At 29.0% G+C, this 12,488-nt stretch overlaps 2 protein-coding genes across 3 annotated transcripts; both read right to left on the bottom strand.

Annotated features, from left to right (window-relative positions):
• Positions 1-275: 275 nt before the first annotated feature.
• Positions 276-4,553, bottom strand: Ras64b (ras-like protein 2). Its single transcript, XM_076387154.1, has 4 exons — positions 4,157-4,553; positions 3,524-3,611; positions 2,829-3,040; positions 276-2,601 (listed from the first exon to the last, which is right to left on the bottom strand). Exons 1-4 carry the CDS (start codon positions 4,259-4,261, stop codon positions 2,407-2,409), a joined length of 600 nt encoding a protein of 199 aa, XP_076243269.1. The 5' UTR covers positions 4,262-4,553; the 3' UTR covers positions 276-2,406.
• A 3,533-nt stretch (positions 4,554-8,086) lies between these two features.
• Positions 8,087-11,990, bottom strand: Med26 (mediator complex subunit 26). Of its 2 annotated transcripts, none has more exons than XM_076387551.1 (4): positions 11,658-11,990; positions 9,992-10,066; positions 9,585-9,860; positions 8,087-9,384 (listed from the first exon to the last, which is right to left on the bottom strand). In XM_076387551.1, the coding sequence occupies exons 1-4, from the start codon at positions 11,718-11,720 to the stop codon at positions 8,191-8,193; spliced, it is 1,608 nt and encodes a 535-aa protein (XP_076243666.1). In that variant the 5' UTR covers positions 11,721-11,990; the 3' UTR covers positions 8,087-8,190. The 2 variants fall into 2 exon arrangements, with proteins under 2 accessions (XP_076243666.1, XP_076243667.1); XM_076387552.1 differs by lacking the exon at positions 11,658-11,990 and adding an exon at positions 11,307-11,525.
• Positions 11,991-12,488: the final 498 nt, after the last annotated feature.

The raw sequence follows: 12,488 nt of genomic DNA, 5'->3' as shown, positions 1-12,488 counted from the left end.
AAATATATTTGGTAAATGTATTACAAAATAAAAATAAAAATACTTTTGCATTTATTCGTCTTCCTTTTTAGACAATTATATTGTTATCGTTCTTATGTTAATGTCAAAAAGTGTACAATTTATTACTGGGCAAGCGATATACTACAATACATCAAAATAAGTTTGAATTTCTAACACTATAAAAAGCAAACAATTCGTAAAGATATATTGTGTTTTAAATCATATTAACGTTAGTGTATGCAAACATTAACATATAAATAGAATCGAGTAGTAGATACGTACCAAAAAGGAAATTTTATTCTATATTTTCAATTCGTTTGAACACACAGTTTCGCTGCCTTTTATTTGTACTAAAAATTACAGGCCGAGACTTTTCAACCAATCATTTTTTAAGCTTAACATACCTATTAGTTAGAAAAATTTTTATATTAAAATTGTTATTGGCCCCATTCAATTTTATCAATTTCATTAGTATAATCATAAACGAATGCACAAACTTCTACCTCATACACACACATACACGACAGACATGCCAGCACGCACATCTAAATTTTCATACTAAGCGTTCTAGAAATACTTTATAACTTATTTAATAATTAAATACAAAATACATATAAATTTAGTGAAAATACGAAAGTTTCCTTCTTTCTTTGTAATAAATCGTAAAAATTTAATTATAAAATATTTCCAAAATAACTGTAACAATTCATTGCGTTTTATATTATAAAAATGATGACTAACTTGTGAATTTTCTCTAAGAATTATTCAACAATTTTGTAATAACGTTATATAAATAAATATTTTATATAGAAACCTATAAAATATTTTAATTTTAAACTTGTATGTAATTTTTAAATAAAGAATAAATGTAATGTACTGGTTATCTGCGTAAAATTATTTTGTTACCATCTGAACATTCCTGCCAAAACGAATACGCATTTTTTTTTGCATTTTTATAATAAAAATTATCCTGTATTATTTAATAGAAGAAAACAAGTAATATAAAATAATATTATGTTTTAATGTTAGTAAATATCTTTTGATTTGAATATCTTTGTATAAATTATCAGCTGCATTATTGTAACATTTGGAATATAAACATGTATAATGCCATGTATTCCTTAATAATTTTACTAATTAAATACTACTTATGTTTATAGTTATGATTATGAGTAATACATGAAATGCTTTAGTCATCGTTTCGTAGTGTCACATACTGTAATACAAGAGAAATAAATAATAATGGCAAAAATGAACATATACTAAGCTGAATTTTAATTATAATCATAATTTCAAATATTTATGTTCATAATAAAAATGTTATAATTTATCTCCTTTTCTATATTTTCTTTGAAAACACGTCTGGTGAAACCTCTATGCTTCTTTAGAAATTCATAATCACGGTAATCAAATATACAGCTTCGTTGTAAAAATTGTATAAAAATACATTTCATACTTGTTTCATAATTTCGATTTCGTTGCCGTCAAAGTAGCGTAACCTAGTGTGATGACACGTAACATCAAGCGTGATCGGTTGTACTTGCGAATCGGCAATTTAGAGAAGATATTCAGTCGATCTCCGCGATCACCAACAGGAAGCGCCCAAAACTTGCAGGTAGACATATTCTATATATCGCCGTGTTCACCGATGAATATCATTCAGAACTCACGATAAAAATTTCGTAAACTGACATAGAAAGATGACACTGTACGTACATATATGTAGAAAGGGGGTTTCTCTCAATGACCTTGACAATCAAAAACTTTTAAATTTCAGTGGAGTATAAACGTGTTAAACAGTATCATCGGAAAATATAGTATGGCGGATAACTCCAAACCTAAGTGTTATTGAAAATATCTATAAATAAATTTCCTTAACAATTTTAAAGTTTTTAATTGATCCTGAGAGTTCCCCACATTTTTTAAAACACCCTGTATAGAGGTACAATGTTGTATAAACTATTTAGTTCGATTACAATAAATCGAAGTTGATTTTTCAAGTATATTATTAAATGTATGAATGGCTGATTATGTATGAATGAATATGAAATTGAATTTTTTGTACATATTTTTCACAGAAAAAAAATAATTAAATTCTGTTAAGTGTGTAAAAGATTTCAGTGCATTAATAATATACATAAATAAATTTATATATATATATAAAGTTATTAGTTGATACTTGTATAGATAACTTCTTATCTATAATTAATTAATATGCTTTAGCAAAATTCCTTGAAGTAGCGTTATGTATTAGAGAAAACTCATTACCAATTCAAAGTTATCAATACATATTTTCTACATTTTGTAAATGTTACTATTGAATTCTTTTTGTATGTTTCCTTTTTATAATTACACTTTGAACTCGACTATATCATATTATTTAGTTAATTAAGGATATGTTAATATTTACAACATACAGCATTTCTTTTTGTTCTTTTTATAATTTGGTTTTAACGGTGGCCTTTCAGATAATTGAAATTTTCTAACAATTCTTACTAATTCGTGGAAAGCTTGATCAACATTCATTCTTAATTTTGCGCTACATTCAATGTAAGGAATTTTTAATTGACGAGCCATGTTTTGAGCTTCTTCGATTGATACCTAAAATAAGCAGTTATTATTCTCATAATACTGTACATTCTACACTATTTAGTGTTGTATAAGGCTCGAATTTAAGACAAGATAAACAAGATATTCTATACATATACAATGTAAATATGTTTAACTTAAGATACAGATAATGTTTGAGATACTTAAAAATTTAAATTAAAGCTTAAATTAAACTTAAATTAAAGAAAACTTAAATTAAAGTTTACTTTTTTACTTACAATCCTTTGATGATCTAAATCTGCTTTATTTCCAACCATAAGCATAGGGAATTCATCACGATCTTTTACTCTGAGAATCTGCCTATGAAATTTCGATATCTCATCAAATGATGAGTGATCCGTTACCGAAAATACAAGAAGAAAACCTTCTCCACTTCTCATATATTGTTCACGCATTGCACTGAATTCTTCTTGACCCGCAGTATCCAATACTAAAAAATTATGTAAATATTATTAAGCATAGTATCATATTTGTTACATATGTATGTGTACAAGCACTGTTGAGAACTGAGATAACACAAGAGCAGAAAGAGTACTAGAGTCATATCAAGCCTCAACTAATGCATGACAAATTCTGCCAATAAAAGAACTGCATTTGTGTCATTTTTACGTGCTTTTTCATAGGAGTTAATCAAACCCAACTGCTATCTTCTCAGTTCCCAATAGTATACAAACATATATAATATTGCATTAAATATATTGAATAAGATCATCTTAGTTGCATAATTAATGATTAAATATTGGTTTTAATAAATAAGGAATTATAATCTTACGACAATAAACCCATGGTTCATTATGGAACTGCATGAAAATCAATATAAAATATAAGAAGTTATAAAAGTGGTTATACTTGCAGAAACAAAATTGGTTTAAATAAAATACATATAGTACCATAATTTTATTTATCTACTCACTGTCAAGTTTTGCAGGGATGTCATCGATAACACATTGTTTGGTATAAGAATCTTCGATAGTTGGATCGTAATCAGTTACAAAATAACTCTGAAAAATGTTAATGTTTCTGCGAATAAGACTGTAATATAATGTATAGTTTCTATTTAATACAATTTGTACACACATAATAAATATTCATACATATTCATATAAATTTGTACTTTATTGCATTTTAAACAAATATGAACTTAGAAATTTTTCAAAATGATACTATTTAACTTTCTTAAATGAAGAAATATAGAAAATACACATAACTATCTATAAATGTATTAATAGATGAATTTGCTACTCTATGACATAATCAGTGCAAAATAGAACATCAACTGATTTTTCAATGTTTAAGTGCGTGTAATTTGAATGTAAGTGGCTTATTGTTCGAATATTATTTACAAAATACTTTCTTATGTGGTGAATAATGAAAGAATTTTTATTTGTACGTTATAAGAACTATAAACAAAACATAAACATGAATCTTCGCAAGTGTACAAATTTAGCGTACATACGTAGGTGTATGTGCACGCTTGTATATGTATAGGTGTAAGTTTGTACGTATGAGTATGTACACCTATTGACCATAAAAAGTAAGTACTTACTTGAATAAATTGTATTGTGATCGCAGATTTCCCGACACCACCCCCACCTACGACAACAAGTTTGTATGTCTGCGCGTAGGTTTGTTTGTCACTTGACTTCGACATTTTTGGTAAGATAAACGAAATTGATAAATTTATTTGAAAATATCACTGGTACATATTAATATCCGCACAACGAAACATGAAAAAAAACAGAAAACCGGGATGTATTCACATGCAGCAACATAAGCGCCTATTTTGGACAGGGAACAATACGCGTAACACTCTTGTTTTCTTGCTAATCCCTGCTAAAGAAATAGCTCACGGCCTAAACACGACTACGTATCATAGGATTTTTTTACATATAGTCACTGAAAACCGTAGGAATAAACGAAGAAGGAGAAACACTATAAGCATGTCCCCACCTTCTACGTATAACTATATGTGTGCATGTGTGTACACATACGTATCATACTATTTCGATTGATTGCGCAGTCGCTATTACCGCCCCCTCGTAGACACTTACACATACTTATCAAGAATACTTTCTAAATTCTATAGTTTCAAGATCATACAGCTTCATACGAAATAACTTTGTATTTTTCAAGATCCTTTTCAAGTTTTCGAATTGAGTATCGAAAAAGATTTAATTTGAACTTCTTCATTTTTTAAAGTTTCATTTTGTATAAGTGTCAATGTGACAAACCTGTTGTCAACTCCACATATTCAATTAAATCAGCAAAGAATTGATATTGAAAGAATTCCTTCATGTTGATACAAATTTCTGAATCAAGACCACTGACAGCTATATACAATAGTTTTATCGAAAGTAATACTACTGTCTCTATTAAACTGTATATACATATTTGTCACACCTGCTGCTGCAATGAATAATTTACTTCCTCTTCGAGTTTTTACTCATTTTTAATCAATCAAATTTTTTGGATTATTTAAGGAAACAAAATTATTATAACCTATGTTCATTAATATAAACTACCTCAATTTTTTGGAATTTGAAATTTGAAAATATAAAAATTCAATAATTATTGTTACAAGCAAATAATTCAAATTATTTTGAATTTACCTACTCTTTATTTATTTGAATTATATTGACAATCAAAATAAATATTCATAATTTAATTTATTATAAAATCATTTTTATTTACGTACTATCATCAATGAAATTTGATTACATGATACTTGTTCTATTTGATTTAGGAATTAAATAATAAGTAAATAAAATTGAATATTTTTTATAAATTTTACATGGTTACTACTTGATCAGAACCACCTCCACTTATTTTATATTTTAACATTAACTTTTTAACAATCAAGCTGATAGAATTATAGAAGTACAAAAGGCACAAGATCTTATTTAAAAGTAATTTTGGTATAAAAATGATTATTTTTAATGTTTATAATAAATTTATTTAATTCATGATTATAGCAAATATAGGGTATGTATATGTTTAAACTGATGATGTACTAAATAAAAATACTGCTACCAAATATATTCTGTAAATCTATCTTTTAAAATATAAATGAGGTATTATACAACTTTTCATCTTTTTTCATAATTTACAAATTCTTTTCTCATAAGTTATAAATTATTAAATGATTAATACTTTCATGTTTTTAAAAATAAAATAATTTACTTGCAGTTCTACTATTTTTTACAATTTGTCAATATTGATAAATAAATTGTAATTAATACTAAATGAAAATTCGATTTTATCACAAATCAAGACAACCAACCACTAAATTAATCTCATTTATGATTGAATTTTAAGAATAACATAAAATACTTTTAAACTCAATTACATACTTACAAAGTACTAAGAATAATTTTTTTAACAGTACAGAAACTAAGTGTAGTCAATGTTCAGTTATATTAATTTTTGTTTTTAATATTAAATACAAAGGTACATAAATGTCTGTATAAATAAAATACTTATGATACACTGATAAAGCAAGTCCATTTAATTAAAATAAATGATCAATTAATATGAGAAACTATAGAAGTCTATATGTACATTTTTTGGGAACATCTCACTATTTTTACTAATTACAATGCTCGATTTATAAAAGGAACAGAAGTTTGTTATGTAAAATTAATTTTTTTTTTTTAAATTTAATTTAATGTCTTGGTGAAAACTTAGAATGAATTCAAGTGTTGGAAAAGTGAATTACATGAAATAAAACATAATGTAATCATCGTTATCACGCAACAAACATGCGTAAAATGAGAAATTTTCTTGTCTAATTTATGTTTCACAAAGCTTCCAGTATACACGATATAATTGCATAATATGTACATTTCTTTTCCTTTTTACATAATATAATGCTATTTGGTTATTATAGAAAACGTTAATAGATTTTGGTTCCAGTGTTCATGCCTTCCAGTGATATACATTTCGAACTCATAGCTTTCTTTCTTTCTTTCTTTCCTTCAAAAATTATACAGTATTGAGATATTCAGAATTTCATTGCACTGGAATATTTGACATTGCACCTCACACATTTTTTTCCTATCAATATAATTGTGTAATTGTTAAAACAGATTGTTTTAAATGTTTAAACTTACGCACTGCCTTGACAATATTTAAAATAAAATTATAATAGAAAAATTTACAACATATACTCAAATTTAGTCATTTTCATCAGAAGTATGTATATTAAACACAATAGCTCATTAGACAAATATTTTCTTATTTTTTTAAACTTTAATTAAGGCCCCCTTATATTCGGTTCAATTACTTTTACCACACACAAAAAATTATTTGTTGTATGATAGTTATTGTACATCTTCATAAATGTTCCAAATTCTTAAATAAAGTATGATATCAATAAGTAATTGAAATATATTAATTTTATTTTTGCATGGTACAATCATCATTGCTTCTTATATCTTTTTATTTAACATTCATTTCTTGAGTGTATCTTAAAATAATATTTGTTTTGATGAACCAAATAATATATTATAGCAAATAACTATTCATATTTTCCAAGCATTCTCATTGATAGTTCATTTTGTTATGAATATAATTTCCAAAATAACTTTTCTTTCTATGTATAGGCCAAAATGTACTATTTGATTTATAGTTGCATGCTTCTCTTTTTTTTAACAGAAAAAAGGATTTCATATACCTTATAGGAAATAATCGATCATATTAGATAGTCTAATTGGGGGTAAGTTTAAGAGAAAAACAGTCTGTAACATTTTATTTTCTAGATTGAATAGCTACAAAATGTAATAAATTTAAAAAAAAAAAAAATTTATTTATATAGTACTTTCGACTGCAATATTTAATGAAGAAAAATTGTTTTGCAACAGCCTGAAATCGACCTTTATAGTAATTTAATATAGCAATGATCTTCATAATGTTACTGACAGTAAGAGTGATAGCAATACTAATACCACACACACGACAAAAGAGAAGCATTCAGAGGTTATTTTCAAAATTCAAATACAGATTCATTTTCTAAAATGATATTATACAAATCAGAAGCCTCTTGTTATGTCCTTCAAATTCTTCAGATATTTTTTCATAGATCTGTCTTGTATAACAGACACCTTTAATGACATAATAATGAGTAATAATGATGACAGTGGTGGTAATAGTAATAATAATAACAGCGGTAATAACAACAATAACAATAATAAGAAAATTGATGACAATAATGATGGCGATGATAACGATAATAATGATGGTGATAATTTATCACTGATTATGATTAATATTAATAATAAAGTAAAATTAATAATTCTGAAAAAAACGTCATTGAAAACAATAATCATAAAAAATGATTTTTGTTTATGTTTGTCTGACGCAATGAACATGCTTAATTATTAAAAATTGACAATTCCAACTAGAATAATAATGGGAATCATAATAATAAGGATGGTAGTAATATGAGCATTTATAGAAATAAAGAGTTCTCATAAATTGCAATAGAAATTGGTTTAATAGATTGATCATTGATCAATCTCTTTAATATTTTGCAGGGATTTTTCACAAGTTTAGGAATAATAATAGAATAGGATAATAAAATTACTAATCAATAATAACATAAGGCAATATGTGAAGGATTTGACCATTGTAACTGGGTCTTGCTAGCATCTGATGCCATTCTCGAAATTCTTCTTCAGGTTGACTATACACATTGTTTACACCATTGACCTCCGACGTTTGCTCCTTCGCTTCTGGTACTTCATTACAAGTAGAAGTTAAAGATGATAGTTTTGGTTGGAAGTTTCCATTTAGTCCTTCTACACACTGTGTGTGTAACCTTTCAATGTCTTCCGCAGTAATTTCCCTAGGTAAAAACTCGGTTCTATTTTGATCTTCAGTTGATTCAGTTTCACACTCACTCCAATCTATTGTACTTGGATCTAGAGGTGGTAACTTAGCTAGTATTTCTTCAACTGTCAAATCTTGATGCGATTCCAGTTGATTTCTTTGAAGATTCGTAACTGATTTTTCTTTATACACTACACTTGATTCTTGACACTTAGATGGTACATCATGAGAGTTTTCTGTAGACTTCAACAGACATTCTGGCAAGGTTTCAGAACTTGTATTTCTATGGGACGAATTGTTCTGAGTACAACGAAGGAACTTGGATACTTGTTCATTGCTACTTCTCAGAATATCTTCCATGCTGGGTGATTCTACACTTTGACTAGGTAGAGCACTTGAGTTAATGCTAGAATTGGTGCCACGTGCTCGTAGATCAGCCAACAGTTCTTGAGTAGTCTTTAATTTAGGGTTCCTCGAGATACTAGCTAATTTTTCTTTTACACGATCTTCTAAAACTGGTTGCTTCTTCACAGACTTACTGCCTTTCTTTCTACCACGTTTCTTTGGACCTGAGTCGTCAGGATCAGTGGAAGACTCCACAAAATGGTCAGAGATTCGCTCTGTAAATGTGGGGCTAGGCACTTGCAAATTTAAATTACCACTCATATTTTCTCCATTCAGGCGTTGTTTCTTAACAAAGGGTTCACTTTCGGTAACCGATTCTGAACTTGGGCGTTGATCATTAAATTCATCTTTTCGAAGGCGTTTATTTGAACTGTAAGTTCGTGGCACTGCTTCTATAGAATGATTTTGACTTGAAGAACCAAGTACAGGTATTACTTCAGAATTTATTTTATGATTGCTGGTTACTGTAATTGACTGTTTATTTGATGATGCATTAGGAGAACGCGAATGATCACTATGCACAGATAGAGTTGGGCTAAGCACCTGTAATGGGATTATACAATTTTATACATAGTTTATTAATCTATGTATATATTTATTTGTAGTGTACAACATACTACTACTAATCAATACTACTTATCAATACTACTACCAATCAATAGCATGTTAAACATTAACTGTATGATTTTTATAATCAGTCAAAAATTTTATAACTTTAAAAATATAAAATTTTAATGACTTACTCTGAGAGGAGTAGTATCCTTCAATAGTGGACTCTGAGGTTTTAGACCTCTTAGAGCTGGGCTTTGTGGTTTAAAACATCTTAACGCAGGACTATGTGGTTTTGCTCCATTGAGAGCAGGTGGTGCTGTATCAGCTGGCGTAGGTTGTGGAGTAGAGTGAGCAGATGGTAAAACCATATCTCTCCAACGTCGTACCAAATCCTTTGCACGTTTAGCCAAGGTGTCGTTGGTTGTTTTCCTTCTAAGTTCATTGATGTATTTTCCAAGTCTTGTAACCTTATATAATTAAAATTACTTTCATTATTACTTGATAAAATTAAAAAAGTATATGTATACCTCATAACTGATACTAATATATAAATATACATATAAGCATTATAAAATAAATATACTACAAAATATTTTACCTCAAGCACCTCCTTAGTGATCGTCGTCTTTTCCAGGGCCGTAATGACATCCACAACAGCTCCCATATCAATGACCTAAGGATTTTTAAAACTTATTATATTAATCACTTACTTCTTTTCTAAAAATTCTACTTATATATAATAACGTAATTTCATTATAATCTTATATTCTGTGTAAATTACTTTAGATATTTTATTGGTGAAGTAACATTGCATCATAATTCTGCACCTCAGAGTTAGATTAACCCAAGTCCATTTTTTTCAAAATTAAGATTTTTACAATGTCTTATTGCTTTCTCTTCATTTTATTGGAATAATAAGTAATTAAATTACATTACAAGTGAAGGAAGTTTAATAGTATAAACTACTTCAAATACTATGTTAAGAAATAGGTAATCCCATTTGTTTTTTGCTTCTTCTGAAAAATAACAAAAAAGGACTTGGGTCATGTTGGTTTTTAGCTACAGAATTATTATTCTGGTTTTATATCAAATATGATGCAATATTATCAATATTTTAATTTTGGTATAAACAAAAAGTCGAATGTATCACAAATCATAACTTTTAATGTATAAATAAACCATAACATTTATCATACTATATTCCTTCATCAAGATATATAATAAATAAAAATATTTATAGCATGTAATGTTATGCAAACATGAAACCAAATATAACATAACAATATAAAAACAAGTTTTAATTTACAATTACCATTAAAAATAATAATATACTTAATAATTTTATTTTAATTTTAAAAAAACTATATACTTTATATATTATGCTTCATACATGTATCATAGAATTATAATAATTTTATAATAATTTGGAAATACTTCACTAATACAAAATCATTGATAGAAACCTAATAATGCAAAGGTATTAATTTCTGTTTAATCATACAATTTATTTAATCCAATTATGCTTGTCAACATTACAATATCAAAGTTGAAATATATAAATTTTATCCCAAAAACTAAAGTTCTTAACAAAACTGTACAATTGATCATAAATACCGAAATCTAAATCGTTAACAAACGTGAAATATAACAGTCAACACGTGCCTATAGACATCTTTCAAACATCGGTAGGAACGGTACATTTCATTGACATTGATGATGAAAACATTTATTAGAAAAGCAACGTGGAACGCTGGTACGGCGATCGGGCCAGGTCTAAAAAAACAATTTAAAATACTTCGAAAAGTCCACAAGCGCGATTTTACTAGCGAAAACGCGAAAAAATGACACGTTAATGGCTCGACTGTATGGGAGTACGAGGATGGCGTACAAGCTGTAAATATTGTACTCGGTACCGTTGTAACGAAATTTAAGCTGGAAAGAAAGGGAAAGGGCATTCGAAGAGATTTTTCTGGCGTCGAGCATTTCGACGTAGTGACATTGAGGTTATGCTCCAGGTAGTCGACACGCGTTTACGTCGACGTGCACACACTCGTGCAAAGGGAAGACTCGTCGACTGGCATCGTACGTACACACAGGGCAACGCATTACTCACTGACACGCGGACCAGCCGCTACACTACATTCTCAGTGACTCTCGCGCACGCCACTGGTACAGGCACACGGCGCACGGGGGATCGAGAGTGGCCCGATAGCCGTTTGCGTGAGCGGACGGACGGCGCATCGCGGATTCATTCCGCTACTTACATTGTATTCCTTGTCAAGAGATTTCAACAATCTTTCGGTGAGCTCGGTGCAATATCTCTGCATCGGGGGGGCACACTTAGGGCCCTCGCGGAGAGATTAGGTTAGCGGAAAATCGGCTCCACGCGTACGAATGTCACAAATACGAGAACACGGGGGGACTTGCAATGGCGACTACTGAACTGTGCTCCGCTCGCATGCCCTCCCTGCCTCCCAAGTGCCTCCTAGTCGCGGCCCATGCATCGTCCCTAGCCCCACGTCGCCTCATACTGCCAGGCAAATGCTACTAGCTCCTCTCGTGGTTGGATGAGACTCCTAACTGTTACCACACCTCCCTTCTATCCCCACTACTCAGCGAATGGCGCTCGACTCGAATCTCTGCTTTTCGTGGCTCACTTCATATACCTTACTTTTTACGCTTTAATTTCTTCGTCATTTTTCGACGTTTCATTCTTAAATCGATAACATCATTTCGAAGATGTGACTGGGAATGATATCTATTTTCAATTCAAGTTAGTTTCAATGCCTGAGATTTGTTTTATAATATGAAACTACTACTTGCAACAACTGTTGTGGAATTTACTAACGTTTGTAAAATATGTTTAGGTAAATATTTCAACGTCGAAACAGTCGAATTTTTTAGAGAGGTATAAAAAAAGAATAACGAATCTATTAAGATTTTGTAAAGAAATATCAAATTAACTAGATTTAAATCGTCGATTAAAAAATTATAAATAGTCGACATTATTGGGTTACATATTTTTATATTTCTATATTAAAATACAAAAGTAGCAAAAAAGTTGGAGTCTACATTTCTCTCTTTAATAAGTTTTT

This window comes from Calliopsis andreniformis, chromosome 10, assembly GCF_051401765.1.
Source record: "Calliopsis andreniformis isolate RMS-2024a chromosome 10, iyCalAndr_principal, whole genome shotgun sequence".
NCBI lineage: Eukaryota > Metazoa > Arthropoda > Insecta > Hymenoptera > Andrenidae > Calliopsis > Calliopsis andreniformis.
The sequence above is the reverse complement of the archived record's forward strand: the minus strand, read 5'-3'. Positions and strand labels throughout refer to the sequence as shown.

What these genes read in the sequence shown, in the direction of transcription:
- Ras64b (XM_076387154.1), bottom strand. Translation starts at nt 4,261, where the DNA reads ATGTCGAAGTCAAGTGACAAACAAACCTACGCGCAGACATACAAACTT. An exon ending in TCACAATACAATTTATTCAA is followed by an intron (nt 3,612 to 4,156) that starts GTAAGTACTTAC and finishes AACATTTTTCAG; the next exon opens with AGTTATTTTGTAACTGATTA. An exon ending in CATCCCTGCAAAACTTGACA is followed by an intron (nt 3,041 to 3,523) that starts GTGAGTAGATAA and finishes ATAATTTTTTAG; the next exon opens with TATTGGATACTGCGGGTCAA.
- Med26 (XM_076387551.1), bottom strand. Translation starts at nt 11,720, where the DNA reads ATGCAGAGATATTGCACCGAGCTCACCGAAAGATTGTTGAAATCTCTT. An exon ending in CTCTTGACAAGGAATACAAT is followed by an intron (nt 10,067 to 11,657) that starts GTAAGTAGCGGA and finishes AAAAATCCTTAG; the next exon opens with GTCATTGATATGGGAGCTGT. An exon ending in TCACTAAGGAGGTGCTTGAG is followed by an intron (nt 9,861 to 9,991) that starts GTAAAATATTTT and finishes TAATTATATAAG; the next exon opens with GTTACAAGACTTGGAAAATA.